General features: G+C 38.0%; 2 protein-coding genes across 2 annotated transcripts in view; one reads left to right on the forward strand and one right to left on the reverse strand.

Moving 5' to 3' along the window:
- CMSS1 (cms1 ribosomal small subunit homolog (yeast)) overlaps nt 1-22,326 on the forward strand; it is a 358,453-nt gene that overhangs the window by 100,600 nt on the left and 235,527 nt on the right. The gene's annotated exons all lie outside the window — the stretch shown is intronic.
- The window catches only part of FILIP1L (filamin A interacting protein 1-like), a 255,196-nt gene that overhangs the window by 58,193 nt on the left and 174,677 nt on the right, over nt 1-22,326 (reverse strand). The window contains exon 4 of the mRNA XM_012652855.1: nt 17,458-17,636. Within this exon, the coding sequence (XP_012508309.1) occupies nt 17,458-17,636 (179 nt within the window). The remainder of the gene's footprint in view (nt 1-17,457; nt 17,637-22,326) is intronic.

The raw sequence follows: 22,326 nt of genomic DNA on the forward strand, positions 1-22,326 counted from the left end.
GACAGTAAACATTTAGTAAAATATAACTATTGCTATTATTATTATCACAAATTATCAAGTTCTTTATAAGAGACCTTTCTTTGTATTATTTTTATATGGAATATACAAAACAGAATCTGCCATCTCTACAAAAAAGCATTCATGTCCTCTGTGTGCATAAATGTGTGTGGTCTTTCTCTTAATGGGAATCTTAATTAGCTTTGAGGTTTAATTGAAGTTCTATATGAGATTACTCTGACCCTAGTTACTCGTCATGAATAATTTACCAATTATCCACTCTATAATTTAAAAAAAAATTATTGGAGAACTATTACTGTGCATGTGTATGTGTATGGACTATTACAAAGAAAGCCTTACCTGGAAAATTTAGTAATCAAACGTTCTAATGCAGCATTTCTCAAACAAGTAGATGTTTGAGTGTCATAATTTAGGTGCTAGAAGTTGAGACTATGGGTGAAAGAAATGGAAAAAGCCACCTATTTCAAGTTCTGGTCTCTCCTCATAGGATTAATTCTCCGTCTGATCCAACACCAAACAGAGAACGGAACAGAGGTACTCTGAGCTAGGGTTTGGTGGTGCTACCTACAAAATAAATTGAGTTTTGATGTGTGTGTGCACATTCATGCACACAAGCATATGTATGTTTTATATATCCATGGAGAAGTAAGACAGAACCCTTGGGGCAGGACAGAAGGACTGGAGGATACAAAGAGTCACCATACCAATAAGTTTTAGAGCCACTCTCTTGTACCTTAGTTACTTGTTATGAATTTGCTCCCAAGAGTAACAGCGAATAATGAAAAGTCAAATTTTGGAACAGAAATGCTCATTCATGGCAGGGGCCAGATTTCTTTTAGTTGAAGCAGAAACTCTCCAGGGCAAGAGAACGAGTGAATTCACCTGAAAAGTTTTTCTGCATAAAGAAGTAATAATACAGCTAATAATAGGGTGTCAAGAGGAATTTATAATCTTTGGATCCATGTGTCATGCCTTTCATCTGTATAGATTAAAAAGTCCATCACACTATAGATTTTAGTTAACTCATAATAACTTCAGTTGCTATCAGTTCTAGTTAATTTGGATAAATTCAATGTATATTTTGCCACATTTTTATTCCATTTGCATTCAACTGCCTATTGAATTCTCAGATTGCCTGCAGAGTAAGTGATGAGAGTTGTGGCCTACAACTCCTTTCCTGTTCTTTCACTTGAGTGAACCCTTCACATTCAGAGTTCATTTATCATTGTCAGCAAGAGCTGTCGTCATCCAACCAGAATCTATGAGAAATTCAGTTCTTGGGGCAAGAAGAAGCATATTTAGAGCTGAAATTTTAATTAAGAATAAGGCTGATTAGTTAACATTTAAAGGCTTCAGTTTGGGGTCAGCTCACCCTCATTGCCCTTTCAAGTACAGTATTAGATATTAGTTATCCAGAACTCATGAAATTCTTAATAAAGTTGGTTTATATGTATAATTTCTACTCTTTGACTCATAAGAAGTTAAATCTTGTCTAAAAACCTGTATGGATTTCAAAGGCTTAGAGAGGATTAAAAGGCTATAAAAATTTAAATAACTTCATCCAGTGAGTATGTTTACCTAAATGTGTCATCAAACTTCTCAATTTTCTGGTTAGAAAACCGGTTTGGGACAGACTGACTCACACTGTCGACTGATAGAATGCAAACACATTCAGAATTCTCCTGGCAAGACTAATGTAACAAAAACAGGGTTTTGTGAGCTTTTAGAGGTGAAATGTTTCATTTCTCTAATAAATCTTCCTATCACTAGGAGCTTTTAAAGTAAACAGACATGTCTTCACAGTTGTCAGGTGCTGGGTAAGGTGGCCGATGTATACTATTATATCCAGTACTCTTTGCCACTGTTCAAGGAAATCATTTTTAAAGGTAATCTGGGGAATATTAGTAGTTAGATTGATAAAGTAATAGCCTGTAATTCTAAATATTATCTCCATATGTAAATAAATATTTTACTGGGTTTATATTTTACTTTTGGTCTATAGATCCAAAATCCATAGATCCCAAATTCTTTGCACAAATAGTTACCTATATTCTTCTCAGTTAGCCCAAGTGCAAGGAAGAAGATAGCAAGATGGAAACATCAACACGAAACTTGTGTTATTTTTTTCTCAATGTTGCCCAACAAACTTGGGGCCAAACTCAAAGGATGGCCAAAGACAGTGTCAGTCTCTATGTAAGGTTAGCTGAGTAGTTCTTTCCAAGGACGAAGAGATGGAGATTGGAACATCTTCTTGGCAGAGCTCAGGGTACAGTTAAGATAAATAGACACTCTTGTTCCCTTCTTTTTTCCAGTTGGTTATATCTCATTGCCATTTGTTCACATGTTGCTATAATTGGCCGATTTTAGGCCAGGCAATAGGAATTAGGTAACATATTACACATCCATACCTCCCTTTCTGGGATTTAGGATGAAATGAGATTTTTCCATTTATTTCAGCCAAATGGAAATATATTTCTCGAATCCCATTTTGCTGTAAAGTAAGTCTTTACCAGGAAGTTGTATGGTAATGGGTAATGTGGAATCCATTTCTAAAGAAACTTGCCCTCTTTGGTGTTTTGCTTAAAATAGTTTTCTGGTTGTTGTTGTTGTCATTATTGTTGTTATTATTAAGTTCTTTCCAAATTTGACTCTAGATACACCTAACACAATGCCATGTATATACTGTACATTCTCTGAGAAGTTACCAGTGGCTGGTTAATATTTTTCTGCATGACAGATGTCTTTTGGGCTCAGTATAAAGGAGAAATCCAAGGTCATGGCACACACATATATCCTCAACAGACACTTAATTCCACAAACTTGTCTTTTTCATTCCCTCGTACCTGTGGGTACATTTCTCTGCCTGCTAAGTCTACTCAGCCTTCAAGCTAATTGCTGCCTGTTGGGAAGCCTTCAGCTTTCCCCCATGCAGGACTCATCCATCTTTCAGTTGCATCCTCAAGCACTCTCGTACATGTCTCTGTCACAACTCACAAGTAATTACCTTGTGCTACTTATGTTTTTTCTACCTGGGCCTCAAAGACAAGTCCATGTCTTCATTATTTTTTCCCTAGTCCCTACTTCCATATATAGTGTTAAGTTACATGAATGTGGAATGAATGAATGGATAACAAATCACCAAAATGTCTTTTCTCCTTTTTTTTTCCCCCAGCAAATAATCATTTGCCTTTGGTTATTTCCTTTTGGGATATCCCCATTTACCTATTCCCAAGTCCCTATCCTTTGGTTCCTGATGACATTAAAAATTCTTATTTGTAAGGTTTTTTTTTTTTGAGACAGAGTCTCACTGTGTTGCCCGGGCTAGAGTGCCGTGGCATCATCCTAGCTCACAGCACCCTCAAACTCCTGGGCTCAAGCAGTCCTCCTACCTCAGCCTCCCGAGTAGCTGGGACTACAGGCATGCACCACCATGCCCGGCTAATTTTTTCTGTGTATTTTTAGCTGCCCGATTAATTTCTTTCTACTTTTAGTAGAGACGGGGTCTCGCTCTTGTTCAGGCTGGTCTCGAACTCCTGAGCTCAAACAATCCGCCCGCCTCGGCCTCCCAGAGTGCTAGGATTACAGGCATGAGCCACCGTGCCCGGCAATTATTTGTAAGGTTTTAAGAAAACAGCAAACCTGTATCTCCTGAGAAATGTACATTATTATTAATAGTTTCACATCTATCATATTGATCATTTAAATCAATCAGCTTTTGTCCATAAGGAGCCTTTCAGTTTTATTCAGCTACAAAAAGGAATGAAGTGCTGATATATGTTTCAACATGGATGAACTTTGAAAACATTATGTTAAGTGAAAAAGGCCAGATGTAAAAAGTCACGTATTGTATGATTCCTTTTATGTAAAGTGTACAGAATAGGCAAATCCATAGAGACAGAAAGGAGAGTAATGGTTTCAAGTGGATTATGGTGACTGCTTAATGGGCACAGGGTTTCTTTTTAATTGACGAGTAGCATTCCATCACTTGAATGTACCACAATTTTGTTTATTCATGCATCAGTTGATGGACATTTGGGTTGTTTCTACTTCTTGACTATTACGAATAATGCTCCTATGAACATTTATGTATAAGGTTTTGTATCGACACATTTTCATTTTTCTCAGGTATATATCTAGGAGTGGAATTGTCAGTCTTACGGTAACTGCAGTGGACTGAATATTTATGTTCCTCAAAATTCTAATGGTGAAATAATAACCCCTAATGTGATGGTATTAGGAAGTGGAGCCTTTGGGAAATAATTAGGTAGTGATGGTAGAGTAATGCATGAATGGAATTAGTGCCATATAAGAACTTTTTCTTGGCCAGGAACTTTGGGAGGCCAAGGCAGGAGGAACACTTGATGCCAGGAGTTCGAGGCCAGCCTGGGCAACATAGTGAGACCCCTGTCTCTACAAAAAATTTAAAAAAAAAAATTAGGCAGGTATGGTGGCATGCACACGTAGTTCTAGCTACTTGGGAGGCCAAGGCAGGAGGTTACTGTGAGCTATGATCACACCACTGCACTCTAGCCTGGACAACAGAGCAAGACCTTGTCTCTTAAAAGAAAAAAAGAAAAAGAACTTTTTCTCCCACTTTTGGCCATGTGAGGATATGTGGAGAAAGGAGAAAGACAGCAGTCTGCAACTGGGAAGAGGGACCTCACCAGAAACCAACCATGCTAGCACACTGATCTCAGACTTCTAGCTTCCAGAACTATGAAAAATAAATTTCTTGTTTACAAGCCACTATGGTATTTTGTTATAGCAGCCTGAAATAAGGCAGTAACTCTACATTTAACTGTTTAAGGAACTGCCAGACTGTTTTCCAATGCACCATTTCCCAGCAGTATATGAGAGTTCGGTTTCTCCACATCCATGTCAACACTTGTTATTATCTGTCTTTTTTATTAAAGTTATCCTAGTTTATGTAAAGTGGTATCTCTCTATTACCAATGATTAACCTGTTTCTAATGGAAAGTTGAAATTAAGAGGCATTTGAAGTTATTAAGAGTCAACTCACTGAACAATAATAGAAAAAAAAGGATGCAATCTAACACTAATAAGGAGTCTGGGTGCCGTGGCTCATGCCTCTAATCCTGTCACTCTGGGAGGCCAAGGTGGGAGGAATACTTGAGGTCAGGAGTTTGAGACCAGCCTGAGCAAGAGCAAGACCCCGTCTCTACTAAAAATAGAAAAAATTAACCAAGCGTTGTGGGCACACCTGTAGTCCCAGCTACTCGGGAGGCTGAAATAGGAGGATCACTTGAGCCCAGGAGTTTGAGGTTGCTTTGAGCTAGGCTGATGCCACAGCATTCTAGCTTGTGCAACAGAGCAAGACTCTGTCTCAAAAAAAAAAACTTTAAAAATAAATAAAGTAAAACTAATAAGCGGGCCTGGCTAAATGATTTGCATCTATAAAATGGAATAATATGCAACCACTTAAAAAAAGAATAGGAAAAGTATTGCATGTCATGAATTGCTGATATATGCTTACATTAATTTTTTAGAAAAATATACAAGAAACCATTCACTGTGGGTTACCTTTGGGGAGCAGGAAGTAAGAGGAAGGCTATTTGCAGGACCCTGAAGCCTATATGCCTTGAAGCCTTCTTTTCCACATATGATTCTCTTTTTCCATATTTTTCCTTTTCTTAAATATATTCTCATGTTTGTTATGGCATGAAACGCCTTGAATATCATATTTATCAGAACAAAAAATACAAGATATAAAGTGGTAAAACTGTGAAGTAGAAATTGCTTATTTTTAAGAAAAGAAGCCAGGCATGGTAGCTTACGCCTATAGTACCAGCTACCCAGGTGGGAGGATCACTTGAGGCCAGGAGTTTGAGTCTAGCCTGGGCGACATAACAAGACTGTCACAGAAAAGAAAAAGAAAAAACCCATAAAAAACATATTCGGCCTCATAAATCTTACTAATATGTTTCTTCTGAAACATCTTCTGAATCCATAAGTTACCCGTCTGTCAGGCATCTCAGATATTTCAGGCCATTACTGAGAAATTAATGGAAATAAATGGGAAAATACCATGGCAAGCGTATGTGCATCATAAATAGAGAGGAAATGTAAGGAAGTGAGAGTTGATGAGTAGAAATTGATATGGAATTCTCATACACTGCAAACTATTAGAGGGGGAATTTGGCAAAGTTCCTTAGATTACACAATTTTAAACAAATCAGACTTGTCAGGGCCATGTAAGCCAGTACTAAGTGTTGTGAACTATTGCCAGATATGTCTTGTGGTGAGAAAGGTGAGCCAGGATTCTGGATTTGGACTCTCAGGATTGGTGTAGGATATGTGGAAGGAGGAGGTATCAAACCTTTCAGAAAAGGAGCAACAGAAGTAATGTTTTGAAAAACCAATGATGGTAGGCCATGAAAACCTGAATTTGATGAGGAAAAGGAAATATACTGAAATTTATATTGACACGGTCAAAATACTCTTTTAAGAAAGTGTTATAATCTTTAAGTGTGTTTTTGATGATATGTTAGATTTTTTTTTCCACAGAAGTAACACATCTCTAAAATCAAATCTGAAGTCAGTGGGAAAGTCTGATTCATGTTATTAACATTCACGCTACACTCTTTATAACATCATGTCATATTTAAAATGAGGTCAGATTCAAAAACAGTCCCAGGTAAAGTTATAAAGTAAGAAACGGGTACTCTCCTTCAATGTGAGTAATGGTAAAAAATATCTTTTACAGAGAGCAGTTTAGCTATAAGTTTTGAAATCCTTAAATAGATTCATAACTTTTGATGCAGCAATTCTACATCTAAGAATTCTAAGTCAACAATCAGGAAGGCATAATAATTAATTGGCATATGAAGCTATTTGTCATAGTGTTCTTTATAACAGTGAAAAATCAGGAGGTGTCTAGATGCCCACAATAGGAAATTTGTTAAATAAATTGTGCTACATCTGTATGATACAGTAGTAGTCATCTACTTAAAAATTATGGTTTAGATTATTGGTGGGAATATAAATTAGTACAACCTCTATGGAAAATGGTATAGAGATTTCTCAAAGAACTACAAGTACATCTATCATTTGATCCAGCAATCCCACTATTGGGTATCTACCCAAAGGAAAAAAAAGTCATTATATCAAGAAGATTCCTACAATTGTGTTTATTGCTGCACAATTCACAATTGCAAAGATATGGAATCAACCTAAGTGCCCATCAACTGATGAATGGATAAAGAAAATGTGGTATATATACACCATGGAATACTACTTAGCCATAAAAAGAACGAAATAATGTCTTTTGCAGCAATTTGGATAGAATTAGTGACCATTATCCTAAGTGAAGTAACTCAGGAATGGAAAAACCAAATATTGCATGTTCTCACTTGCAAGTGGGAGCTAAGCTGCAGGTACATGTGGGCATACAGAGTTGTATAATTGACATTGGAAACTCAGAAGGTGGGAAGGTGGCGGGGAGTGAGGGAAAATAAATTACCTATTGGGTACAATGTACACTATTCGGGTGACAGGTACACTAAAAGCCCAGACATCACTACTATGCAATTCATCCATGTAACCAAAACCCACTTATACCCCTAAATCTATTGAAATAAAAAAAAATTATGGTATAGAGCAGTGGTACCCAACCTTTTTGGCATCAGGGAGTGGTTTCATGGAAGACAGTTTTTCCATGGATTTGGGGTTGGGGGAATGGTTTTGGGATGATTCAAGCGTATTACGTTTATTGTGCACTTTATTTCTATTATTAATAATTACATACCATAAGCCTGCCACCAGATGTAGCGCAATTGTCACTTGCCATTCACCAGTAGAGTTTTGATATAAGTCTGCAAGCAATTGATTTATTATGGTCTCTGTGCAGTCAGAACTCTCTGCTAATGATAATCTGTATTTGTAGCTGCTCCCCAGCGCTAGCATCACTGCCTCAGCTCCACACCAGCTCATCAGGCATTAGATTCTCATAAGGAGCATGCAATCTAGATCCCTCCAATGCACAGTTTATGGTAGGGTTTGTACTCCTATGAGAATCTAATGTCGCTGCTGATCTGACAGAGGCAGAGCTCAGGTGGTGATGTGAGTGCTGGGGAGCAGTCGTAAATACAGATGAAGCTTCACTCACTAGCGCACTGCTCACCTCGTGCTGTGCATCCTGGTTCCTAACAAACCATGGACCGATACCAGTCCACAGCAAGGGGTTGGGGACCTCAGGTGTAAAGGAATAGTTGATGATTTAGGAAAATGTTCATGATATTTTTGTTAGTAAAAAAATATAGGATATAAAAATTGTACATAGTGTGAATTGAGAGAGTTGTTTTTAGTTATTTGTTAGTTAATGTTTCTGTTGTGTTTACCTTTAAATTCCCCCTTTAGAATCATTCTTTCTTCCAGTGCCATGATAAAGAACCTACCTTCTCTTCTGCCTTCTTTGGGACAGTCCCAAAGCTCTCAAGCTCATTTTGCTTATCCATCAAAATTGACTTGTCTTATATCCCATTCTCCCATGACCACACTAAACAACGGAAACTAATCCAGAAGCAAATATATAATGGGAGATTAATGGAAAATAATAGATTAAAATGTAGCAACTTTTACTACATTTCATTAAGTCATTCAAAAAATACTTATTATACTTCTCCCATGTTCTTGGCCCTGTGGAAGGAGCTGTATAACAAAACAAATAGAAAATAAGCCCACTTACCTAAGAGTGAAAATATTTGATTGTTCATAATAACTTTAGTCAAGAAGATGCAATTGGTGTGAGGATCTTGTAACAGTGGCAGGCCAGAGAAACATTAGAGTATTTTGGTGTACTTTAAAACCATCACTTTGATTGAATGATTGATTTTGCATATATGGTAGGCTGTGTTCTTCATACCTGCTCTAACATTTCTGCTTATCTAGGTAGAATGATTTCCAAAAAGGAGGAAATAGGTCTTGATGGTTTAAGAAAAGAGAAAAAAGCTCATTGAGCACTATCATGCCCAGCTCAGTGTTAGGTCATTATGACATTCAGTTATACTCTTACACTAAAGGAAATAGAGTATAACCGTGCTTTGAGAATAATCCCTCATTTGTGCCTCCTCTGTATCCTTTGTTGTCACTGACCTACAGCTTTGCATTGCACTTACTTGTTTTTGTGTCTGTCTCCCCCATACTGAACTATGAAAGATTGAAAGATTTTATTCATTGTCACATCCTTAGCACCCAGTATAGGGTCTAATTAAATGCTTTCTTGGCAATTCAAAAAATGTCCAGAGGTATCACACAGAGTACATAAACTACCTTGAAGAAAGACAAATTTGAAGAAAGATACTTGTAATGGTCAATTTTATATGTCAACTTGACTGGGCCACAGGATGCCCAGATAGCTAGTTAAACATTATTTCTGGCAGTATCTATGACGGTGTTTCTAGAGGAGGTTAGCATTTGAATTGATAGACTGAGTAAAGCAGATGGCCCTCCCCAGTGTCGGTGGGCATCACCCAATCTGTTGAAGGCCAGAATGGAACAAAAATGTGGAGGAAGGTTGAATTAACTGTGCCTGAGTGATTGAACTAGGACATCAATCTTCTGCCCATGGCACTCCTTATTTTCAGGCCTTTATATTGGAACTGGAATCTTTACCATCCTACTCTCCAGCTCTCCGGCCTTTGAACTACACCACTGGCTTTCTTAAGTGTCCAGTCTGTAGACAGCAGATCACAGAACTGCTCAGCCTCCATAATCATGTAAGCCAGTACCTTGTAATAAATGTTTTCATATATATGTGTGTGTGTGTGTGTGTGTGTGTTTGTATGTGTATGTATATGTGTGTGTGTGTATGTGTATATATAAATGTTCTGTATCTCTGGAGAGTCCTGATTAATGCAGTGTTAATGCTTTCTGAGTGCTTTCTCCATGCCAGATACCATAGTTATCACTTTCTATGTATTATATAATTTAGTAATCACAAGAACCTATGGGATTCATGTCTTTTTTTTTAACAGAGGGTGAAACTGCGATTTAAAGAGATTAAGTGCTTTGCTCAAGGTCAAATAGCTAGTGAGAGGACAGGACTATGCTGCAAACCCTTTTGTTGTTCCAACTCAAGTCTATACTTTTAACTCTGATACCCTCCGCCCTTCCATAAGGCCTTTCTGTGTAGTGATATTTATTCATCACTTTTGTGCCAGTCATCATCCTCCTGGCTGGCCAAAGGTATTTAGCCTCATCTTCTCATATGAGGAATTAATATACTTGCCAGAAAAGTTTACCTGTGAGTTGCAAATTCAGGATACAGTTAATTTTAATATTCTACCCCGATTCCCATTTATGAGGCAAAAATTTCCATTTTGATGTGATTTAATGACTCTTCTTCCTCTTTATAGTCCAGATGGAACAGAAGTTTGAGGTTGCCTTTCCACATTCAGTCTTTGGCTTCCTGTTTTACAGGGCTGTTAAGCTAGTAGCTGTGAGCCAGTTAGTAGATACATTTATAGAGTATTTACTGTATGTCCTGTATTTTCACTAGGGTTGTGTCGGCTGTTGGATAATTATAGTCCTTAATCTCCTTTTTGCCTGACCTTCCATACTATTGCAAAAGTGGTATCTGTACCACAGAACGAACACCTGAGTTCTCCCTGGATTATCTACGCATTATTTTATATATCTTATTAACTATATTATAATTGAATCTAAAATTTCTTCCAGAGCTCCCATAACACCAAGCACAAGGTTTTTATACCTAGTAATGATTCTAGGGATAATAACATCAAATATATTATCAGGAAAGCTAGCTTCTGGTCTGCCTCTGCCACTATGTAGCTAGTCTAGATTGCTAGGTCTTTTCTAGCTTAAATTCTGGGATTCTGAGATTTCTGTAATTTTTTATAGTTGTCTGATAGATTGATTACTTGTATTAATAGGAATAGAAAGGCTGTGAGTGGACCTGGATTTACAAAGATGATATTAGGTTCAGTTTTGAATATGTGACTGTTGAGGAACAGAAGGACATACCAAAACCTTTAAGAATGGAAATACAGATTTGGCTTTGAAGTTGGTGGTAGAGGCACTGTCATTCCCATTGACCTCTTTCAATAATGTGGCTTATAATTGTAGGCTTGAAGTAAAAGGTACTTATTCATAACAATTACATAATCATATATTTTTAGATCTGAAGGAGATACACAAATTATATAGCCTGCCTTTGTTTTATATACAAGAAAACTAAAGATTTTAGAAGTGGAATTTGCCCAAAGTTAAACACTAGCTGCAAATCTAATCTGCAGACCAGAGTCCCTCTATATCCAAGCTCCTGATTCATCCCTCACTGAGCTTGTTATGTTTTCTTTTAGACTGCTTTTTAACATTTATGGTATTCTTTTGTAAATAGTAAACTCGCTGATCATGTACATCCAAATACACACCCAAAATTATTTGTAAAATATAACTCCGCTTTCTGGGAAGGAAAAAGCAATCAAATAACATCATCACTGTATGAATTTTGACCTCTGTAATTCAATGGTGTTGTATGGAAACCACTGAATTGTGCAGTTATAATGGTATGGTTTTGTGACATCTGCTGACTGTTAAGTTATGGTGTACAGTCCTAAATATTTTTTTGGTACCCACGTGAGGTAATGAATCTCTCTGCATCCCTGCCCAGATCCTGTGTTAGGTCTGCGATGTATGAGTACAAGGCTGATCACATTGTAATTCTGTATAGAATTATAATACCAAAATATGTGTTTGTGGTAGGTCTCCATTTTGTTCTGGCAAACAACTGGATATCCATGACAAAGGTTAAATAGAGATCTGGCATCCATTTCCCTACTTGCAAGACATAGTCTCAAGAATATGTAATACAAATAACTCCTTGCCAAAAAACTGAAAGGAAATGATTGCATTTGAGTACAATGTATTCTACAGCAGTAGTTTAGTGTGCATGAAATTTAAAACTGCTGGCTTTCCACGTATTATTTTTTAAAAAATAGACTTGATGTATGTATTTTTTAAAGCATTATAAAAAAAAGTAAAGCATTATACCTACTATGTATTGTTTTGTCAGATATTCTTAAAAGTTGAGAATTAAGGCCCAAGAAACTGAAAATCCTAATGGCATGATAGTGAATTCTCTAGTAAAGTACTTTAGTGTGCTTATTGATTTCTCCTGAGTATTCTGTCTTTATGAGCATTACATGTTATTATTTTACCATAGTGTTGCCTTTTTTCAACCCATCATGATCTCATAATGCCTTAGAAGAATCAGTAGCAAGTCTTAGAGTCTGCAGTGGTATCCCTGTTTCACACAATGAACAAATTAGTCAGGGTTTTACGTAGATGAAGACCATATCTACCTCTTTCACCCAGTGTCTAGCATAGGACCTGACTTACAGCAGACATTTAATTAATTGGTTGTGTTTTTTTAAAAATTAATGAATGGCAAGCAGCACTAGCTAGCAAACTTGTTAAACTAAAAAGTTAGATAAATTAATATACTCATTCATTTACGTATTTCAAAGGAGTATCCAAAGCCTCTAGAAAGAAGATTTGATATTTTTGAGAGAAATCTTTGAAAGTAGTCTACTTAGTTAACAGTAGGATCAAATATGGCTGAAGCAGTGTTTTAGTCATCTTGTCTGATGCCAATCTGGAAAATAGGCCTGTCATAGTAGAGAAGGATCCATGACAGAAATCTTTGTTTATAAAGTTGTTTCAGCCAAAGGGTGAAGTGGAAGCGTTTTGTTCTCTAAAATACCTAAAAGGAAGAACTTGCTCAGGGTGTGGTCAAGGCAACAACTCTTGAAGTTAGACCCCTGCTAACGTTCCTCCAGAGATTCCTATGACCCCTGCACCACTGGTCTTATCTGGTCAAACCTGGACAGGACAGGAACAAGAAATTCATTCTACTTGTCACTCCTTTCCCACTATGTGGCTTTTGAGAAGCTACCATTTGACCTCCTGATTTATAAAATTGGAATATCAGTGCTAACCTACTTGGCCAAGATATTATATTATGAAAAGTAATTTAAGGCTTTTAAAAAATCCATGGTTGAAGCCACATTTTTATACAGAGTTGCCATAACAATATGTGTTTCCTGCTTTAGTGGTTATTTCAAGGCCAAAAAATTCAGTAATACATATGGTTAGTATACATGGTTTGTTTTAATATTCTAAAAAGAATTCATGGTTTCAAAAAAAAAATTTTTCTTCTTTTTTTTTTTTTGTTTCATAGCCCTTTTCTTCATTGAAACTGAAAAAGAAAAAAATGTGCAAGGTTTTTGAAAGTACAGACAAAATTGGCATTTCACTTATGGGAAAATTTTGCAAAATTACACTGACTAAAAGTGATTTTTGTTTTGGCTTTCCTGTGAGGCCATCTAGAAAGGCCAAAAATTACTGGCATTGCTTTTGTGTAAAACCTTTCACATAGACTCCACTTGTAATTCAGCCAAGTACATAATTCAGGTCATCGGTGACACATATCCACACTTTGGAGCTGGTCAGTGAACAGAAAGTTGTCATGAAATGTGGATATAATATTGCCATATGGACAGACCAAACCACACAGGTTATAGCTAAGGAAACTTTGCATTAACATGCTTGGGAACAGGCTTTCCTGAGCTGATCCCTACCCCCACCCACCCGCAGTGGGAAAGCCAATTGCTTACTGATTACGACAGCGACATCATTTGGCAAACATTTTGGCCTGAACTCAATGTGTGACATCAGTCTCCTTTAGGGTTTTCCACATAAAATGAATGCTCCAAAGAAAACACAGAAATTGAGCCTTAATTTGAAATCCATTATTACATCCTCTGAGGTCTCATTAATTACCTCAATCATGTATTTCTTAATTTTCATTTTATTTCCAAGTAGATATTAACCAACACTTAAAATATGAGTGCTAAACCTTCACAGTGTTTTTTCAGAGTTTCATTCAGATAGTCCTTTGTAGCTATCCTCACCCAGCCCCCAGTTTATGGGGGTTATGATATCTTTGTTTCACTGTATTGTACCGAGGGTCACTAATTTGGGAGTAGTTTACATCACTTTGTTTGGGGAAGGAAGTAAACATTGTTCTTTGACCTGTTAGGATTAGTTAGTCTTTTGTGAGTGGTGGCTGTGTGCTTGAGAGAAGGTACTCTCACTTAAGTTTGAAGGACTCAGTGATAGTCTGTGTTTTGCCATGTCATTTAAAAATGAGACACATTACTGGTATTTCACACTCTTGTGTGTAAGCACCTCTTCCGAGTGTATTTACCTGAAGTCATTAGAGTTTCCCTCACCTCTCATTTTGTTAGGTGCTGTTCATTTAATACTACTTTGACGCACTTGACCTTAAAGGAGGTGGAAGTCAATTATGCCTCGTGAGACCTGTGGTCTCCCAGCAGGAGGCAGGGAAGCAGGAGGGTGAATGCTAATGTGCTGACAATACCAGGTTGTGTTATTATACAGGCAAAGCAAGGGAAAAATTACCTGTACATCATATGAGTCGAGAATAGGTTTAACATTCTCACCCCCCCCCCAAAAAAACCCATCTGGAAGCTGTTCTTAGGCAAAAAGAAATAGGTAAATATTCTCATATCTTCTGGAATGGCTAAAGAGGGAATGAGAGATACTCTTTAGTCACTTTTTTCTGTTTCTTGGTAATGGCATATTCAGTTTAATTATTCTTCAAGACAAAAGGCTTAGTATCTATAAAGCTAAAGAAGTATAATGTCTTAAATTCTTCCTCTTAAATTCATTTGATACATGTAGAAATACTGTTCTTAATATATCATTTGCATAGTGTACACTTTCCATTTATCCCACAGTTTTTCTTTTTCTCCAGCCCATAGCCCTTGTTCCCATTTCTCAGTGTTGTTCCTTCTTACTTTCTTGGTTTAAATATTCTTCCCCATCTGCCTCCCAGCATTGCAGTGTTACTTCTGGATCGCCCTCCCCAGCCTTCCTCCAGAAGATAGTAGAGATACACAGTGAATATTAGAACTATCTCATGTTAGAACTGTCCCCCAACCGTCCCCCCACATTCCCACCCTAAATCTGTCACCTTGCCTTCTCCATTAATGTGGTAAGCCCCCTGGGCAAGGATAGCCTGTACCTCTTTGTTCTATGGCAGGCAATACTCTGAACGTGGTCAGTAAATGTTCATAATGATAAAAGATGAAAGAAAGTGTCTGTGTTCAGCAAGTTAGTGCCAAATAAGTATGGAGGCCAAATGAGGCCACAGTGCCAAACCACAGGGGTTCAAAATAATATTTAATATAACATTGTCTCATGGAATAACACATCTTATATTGTAATGTCTGAGTCAAATCTTTCCTTGGTGCCAGATTTTTTGTGTTCCTTTAATCTGCTCCTGTAGATACTTCAGAGTTCATGAGGGGTAAGTTAACGAGACCTCTCCCCCCGCCAACCTTAGCCCCTACCCCTGCCGCCATGTAGTAAAAAATAAACCTCCTGGAAAAAATAGATTGGGTGTGAGGGCCATGGATTCTCTGGCACTCTGAACAAGTGTCTACCATAAAGTACGCTGAAAGAAATGAAAGTTTGCCATTAGCCTAGGGGTAACTTCAGTTAGGTTACCTAGCTAAAATATGAATTGGTTCCATCTTAGTGTTCAGTATCTAAAAAGTGAAATGAAATGAAAAAGTTTAAAATAAGGATCAGAAGTAGTTGAATAAAGCAGTTGAGATTGCCAGTATTTGGAAAGGGGGAGCTCACAGGTAATTATTTTTTTCTACATTTGTGTGTGATTATTAGAGTCTAGCATCATTAGCTCTGTAACTCATAAAAGTACACATGGAAATAACAAAAGTGAATAAATACCAGGTAAAAATTTGACATTGCAAACATTGGTTATTTTCTATCTTTCCAGTATCACCAGGGAGGGTTAACTGTCCTTTCAATTTAATACAGAGGTTCATTCTTTCTAAGGTGATTCAGAATAGAGAGTCAAAGTGGAACAAAATAACCTACTCTACATAAGATTATAAATATTTACCAAACAAAGTCTCCTTTTTTGCAGCCAACCTTCTCAAAATACAAGTTCACATTTTAAGTTTCTACACTATTATTTCTTATTTATTCTTCAAAGCATTGCAGTTTGGCTTCTGCCCTTACTACTTTCTTGAAATGGCTCATTAAGTTCCCCAGTATCTTCCTTGTTGCCAAATCCTGGGACATTTCTCATTCCATTCTGCATTATTTGGTACTATTTGACTGTTCACTCTTTTTTGAAACTCTTTCCTTATTTCATTTCATTGCCTTCTTTTTCTTTTGGTTCTTCTAACCTTTCACCATTCTTTTTCATCTTCCTTTTTTGACTCCTTTTTCTCTGGAAAACCACGAAGCATTGAAGTATTCTAGGGTTCCCTTCTCAGCATTCTCTCTCCTCACCACACCAATACCCATAGCTTCAGCTATTACCCTCTGCAAATCCATGTCACCAGCCCGTCCTTTTCCAGACCTGTATTGCTGATTGTGGATTGTCTTTATACATATCACTCTTCTCACTGGATACTGGAATACACCAATGTACCTCATACTCAGCATGTCTAAAACGGGACTCATCTCCTATCCACCCACCAGTTGTAAACCTCCTTCCCAATCAAAATCCTACAGCAACAAGAAGCTGTGCCCCATTCCCATATTCCATATTTTGGTGAATAACCAGGAGTGCTTCTCAGTAACTTCCTATTTCCCTTGCTCTCCTCTGCAGTCTCACCAGTCTCTAATTCATATTGACTACATCATAAATTGTTCCTGCTTACACCTCCCCTCTCTGACCCCATGGCCACTGGAACACATACCCTCATCTTTCTCATCTGAGTATTTGCCTCCTACGTGAGTTTTCTGCCCCCAGTCTAAAGCTTCTCCAGTCTTTTCTCCATATTGCCTTAGTGGTACTTTAAGAAAGCGTAGCTGATCATCTCATTCCCCCTTTCATAATTTTTCATTTGCTCCTCTTGGCAATGGCGTAAAGTCCAACTGCTCCTGGCAAGCCTTTCCTTTTCTCATCCTGCAGTCACACCCTGTGCTGTAGCCGCATAGAAAGCTTGATTTCCCTCAGTACCCACGTTCTGTCCTCACCTCTGTACTCTTCTGCTTATTTCTCCCCTTGCCTTGAATATAGTTTTCATCCTTGTTTGCCTGTGGACTAGGGCCCTGTTGCCTCCTCTGTGCAGCTTTCACAGGGCACTCCCTTGCGGAGTTAGGTGCCCAACATTTATGTTTCAATAGTCCTTATCACATCCAGTTATTCTTGCATTGTATTGATAACATCTTTAAACATATCCTTTTCCTCACCTCAAAGACCTTGGGATCCTTGAGAACACAAGCTGTGTCCTATTCATTCTTGCATCCCTGACACCTGGTACAGTAACCAGCCCATAGTGAGAGATTAGTAATAGGTTGCAGAATGGGTCATTGTTTAACACAGAGCAGCCTTACCTTTCACATTCCTGTTCTAGTAAACTTATGAATTCATCACTCTTCTCCATATATTCTTTATGTTTTCTCTTTTCTTCCTCTAACTCCACTATGGTTTGCCTATGGGACTTTTCTGCCATTAAAAGCTGTTCCAGGATCCGTCTGTGAGATTCTTTATGTTTTTCCACGACTTTGTCCAACTACAGAAAAAAAATACATTTATAGTCTGTTACCTGTAAATTGTTCATAATATTGCCATCTTTCACTCTTTTAGAAATGTCCCTCTTTTACCAATTTGATGGTGAGTACATGTGGTGGTGGGGCAAAGGCAATATATATAACCTAAACATTTGTACCCCCGTGATATGCTGAAATAAAAAAAAAAAGAAATGTCCCTCTTTTGATGAATTAATTCAGCAGTGGGTTTTTGATCTCCTTGTTTAGCGTTTATCATTACTCTTGTCAATTGATACTTTTGGGTAGTCTTTTATTGTTATCAAATTTTTCTAGAGAGAACAATCTGTGCCCCTGGGGGTATCAGAACAATTTCTACATATCCCCTTTCTGACACTCTTACTTCTCTCTCCAGAGAAACTGTATTAAAGGAATGATAAGAAGTGAGATCCTTGCACAATATTTGGTTCTACAGCTGCCCTAGCTGACCTCCTCTGTCTCCCGCCACCCTGTAGTGCTCTCTACCAGCATCTGCCTCTTGGGTCCCTTGGTCTGTTTTGCATTTTGTTATGCATTAAGGTTTTTCCATTAAAATAGATAGGCTGGGCAAGCGGGGTGATCCTGTAATCTCAGCACCTTGGGAGGCCCAGGCAGGAGGATTGCTTGAGGGCAGGAGTTTGAGCGCAGCCTGGGCAGCATAGCAAGACCCTGTCCCTACAAGAAATAAGAAAAATTAGCCAGGAATGGTAGTGTGTGCCTATAATCCTAGCTACTTGGGAGGCTGAAGCAAGAGGATTGCTTAAGCCCAAGAATTCAAGGCTGCGATGAGCTATGATCATGCCACTTGACTCTGGCCTGGGTAACAGAGCAAGACCTTCTCTCAAAAAACATAAAAAATTGATAGATGATAGATAGATAGATAGTCAATTTTATGTTGGTATGTAGAGTGAATGTCACCAAATGTAAGCACCACGTCCTTTCTGGTTTTCACAGCACCATTCTTAACCTTTGTTATAAAGTAATCACTCTGTGCCTGATTTATGTGTTTGTCTCCCCTTCTAGACTATGAACTCACTGAGGGCAGGGCCTACCCACTTCCTATTTTTCTTAAATTCTTGACATCTAATGGAGTACCTTACGTATGATAGGTACTCAGTATGTGTTTCCAGATTTGAAAACCAAGCAAGCAAGGAAAAGAAAAAAAAAAAAAGGAGAGAGGGAGACCAATTAAAGCAAAAGTGGCTCAAGATCTTTTTTTGTTTGTTTTTTTGGTCACATATCTGCCTTTATTGTGAACAGTAGGTAGCATGCTTCCAGCAATAGTAAAAAAATTAATTTTCAAATGTAGGGACCCAGTGAAGCTAACTAATTGGTCCCCTTTGGAGCTCATATGTAGATGCCAACCAAGAACAGCAGGAAGAGGACTCCAAAGCCCATGAAGAGTGAGGCCGCCAAGGAAATGAGGAGCTCTTTGTAGATATCCCGAGGGAAACCACTTAGGTGGTCATGGATTCACCTCCTCCTGAGGTTGGATTTTTGGTAATCTTTCCATGGTCAGAGGGAATGAAGAACAAAGAAGTTTTCTATCTTTTTGCTTTTGGTTGCTTAATATTTGTTTAGAAAAGAATAATGACCTTTGTTTTGATATACCCCAAGTCATAGACCACTCTGACTTAGGTTTGATCTTCTTTGTGCACTATGGCTTTGGTTATTCTTTTCCATTGGCATTTTGTAAATTGTCTTTTTCTTTGATTGTCTTTCTTTTGGTTACCCTGAATATAATGGTAGGGATAAATTAATTCAGAGAGCAGAGAAATTGTTTGGCCTTTTTAGTAGGTCAAAGGTAACCAAATATGCTATTGGTAAAGTGCCCCTTCTTCCTTGTCTGTACAAAAACCGGGTTTTCCATGGTGGACTGGAATCCTGAAATAGAAACTGCTTGTTTTCTCCTTGCCTCAGAACCTCACACTCTGGAAACCGGGGCATGGTTCTCATGGCTCTGCACTGCCACTGCCGGATCTTCTGAAAGCCCTTCCTTGTTTGATCCTCACTCTCAGTGGTGATAGTCTTCTCCCATTCTTAATTTGGTCATCTGCTGAGCTTCAGAGCAATCTTCCAATAATGTTCCTTTCCACACTCATTCTTGGTAGCATTCTGGGTGATTTTCTGATTTTGCTAGACCCTTTTAGCTATGTGACTCTTTTCTTTATGCCTGTTCAGCACCCCTTCTCTTTCCTCAAGGTACCTGTTTGAAGCCCACGCTATTCTCTTATGTACTAGGCCTGGACACATCATTACCTTCTTATTCTTATTTCCTATTGAACTGAGAGGAGTCTGTCAAATGTGAATGCTCTTTTTTCTTCTACGTCTGCTACTCACAATTTTCCTCTATCCTTCTATATTCTTAATCTCTTCACTTGAATATACTTTTTTTTCTGCATCCCCTTTTGTTTCCTTGAAGCCCTTATTCTGCCTATCATCCTCTCTTTCTTATGTCTTTGATCCTACCTCTGTCCCTTCAGACTGTGCCTACAAACATCGCCAAGTTTTCCCCTTCTAAGAATGCACACATATGCACACACACAGAAAGAGAGAGGAGGAGGATTTGCCATGAAGCTAACAAAGCTTAAGTTTCAGGGTTCTTCCCTTACATAGGCATGTTCCAAAGCCTTGTGAGGACCCCAGCAATGTGTTCACCTCCTCATATGTTTTGTAAAATTTGCAAAAGTGAAATATTTTAATTATAATCAGTTTTGACTTTTGTCTTTTTTCCATTTTTACTTTCTTTTCACGTTAGGTAGTTTTGGAAAGGCTATGAACATTTTGGGAGTCCTACTAAAGTTCAGTGAACCTTTAGAGCAATATATTATGTGGTTCACAGTCACTTCCATATATAGCTCTGGCCATCTTGGTATAGAAAAGGTTTACAGTATTACCTTTACTGGCCACTGTCCCATATCACCCAGCCATTGTCAAATAAAGGTGAAAGGTCAGAGGTTATATTGCAAAATAAATATGTCCGTTGGGTCCCAGCACTGGAAATTTGCATTATAGAGAAGAAACATTCAAAATATGTGAAGCCAGAAGCTAATTAGTCTATGAAAATTTCTCTTTTAGTTCCTGGTTTCAGGATTTCTCTTTCTTCCATATAAGCTCATCCATGCAGTTGAATAATGTTTTTTATATTTCATCTAATATTTTAATGTATTGTTTAGTGATACGATTTTATGATATATAGTCCACAATATTGCTAAAAATGGAATTCCTTTATGTTCTACCTAACTAATCCCTACTCGTCCTCTGGATCTTGGCTTTCCTGATTTTCCTGATTTGTTATATTTTCTATGATATGTTTTTTGAAAGAATTAAGAATACCTTGGACCAGTGGTCCCCAACCTTTTTGGCACCAGAGACCAGTTTCACAGAAGACAGTTTTTGGCAGGAAAGGGGTGAAGACAGAGCTCAGGCAGTGATGTGAGCGATAGAGACCAGCTGTAAATACAGATGAAGATTCCCTCACTAGCCCACCACTCATCTCTTGCTGTGCGGCCTGATTCCTAACAGGCCAACACCTGGTACCCCGTCCATGGCCCAGGGGTTGGGAACTGCAGCCTTAGACCATTAACTCAAATATCTTTTTTTACGGTAAGTTCTAATTTAGAACCCTAGGTTGGAAAAGACTGGAGTTTGAAACTGTCTGGGAGTTCTCGCCTGTTTCCTCCCTCTTGACCACACCTCCAGCTCCAGCCCCAGCCCCAGCCTTTGTTCCAGCTCTCAGGCCTCCACTAGCTTTTCATCTTAATTCAGTGTTCCTACCAGGTCATGTAACTGAGAGCAGTTTGTTTTTCTAAGTTATTTTGCGTTAAGAATTAGATAAATTCCCTCTAGTTTAACCTAGACATGATTGAGATTTTTTAGACTTTTTCAAAAAAAAAATTATGAGGAAAATAAAAGGGAGGAGATGCTGTTAACACTTCAAGATGGGGGAAGGCAAAGGAAGAATAGCTTTTTAGCATGCAGGTGCTTATCCTAATGTGATTAGGGGTACAGCCAAGGCTGGTCTTAGTGGGAACACTGACTGCTCTCTCTCGTTTCCTTTTCTGTAGCCCAATCTAGGGACTACTAGTCAGAATTACCCTTTACTGTTTATTTTCTGGGTGTCCCCGTCTCATGTATTATTTCCTAGATAGAGGAAAAGGATAGACAACTGGGTTGTGTAGGTAAAGTTCTGTGGGCTTCAAGGAACTGGATAGACAACTGAGAAGAAAGAAACCTGTAAGGGAAAAGTAGAGGGAAAGAGGAAAATTGGCAAATCATGGAGGTAGAAATTTGAGGGGTTGGGAGGGTATAAGAGTATCTTTTGGAGGAGTAATCAAAGAAAGTTGGATTTGTAAAGTAGAGCCAGATTATGGGTAACTTTCAGGGGTACTTTGCAAACTTAGTATTACAAGCATTTGCAAAGAGTCAGGGTATTTCCAATTTTGCATGTGCACAATAGAATTATTTTTTAACTAAAATTTTTCCTACTGATTTCAATATAAGTTTGGAATCATTCTGTTTCATTTCTCTCTGAAGTGTTAAGGGGTTACGCCATCTGGAGAGTTTTGTTAGGGATATGTTCAGTGATCATTAATTTGCATTTGAGCTCACAGGGTTTGGGGAATTTGTGCTTGATGCTGTTTCACAGTTGATACGTTGGGGGCCAGGATATAATTT

This window comes from Propithecus coquereli, unplaced genomic scaffold (assembly GCF_000956105.1).
Source record: "Propithecus coquereli isolate 6110/MARCELLA unplaced genomic scaffold, Pcoq_1.0 Scaffold40, whole genome shotgun sequence".
NCBI lineage: Eukaryota > Metazoa > Chordata > Mammalia > Primates > Indriidae > Propithecus > Propithecus coquereli.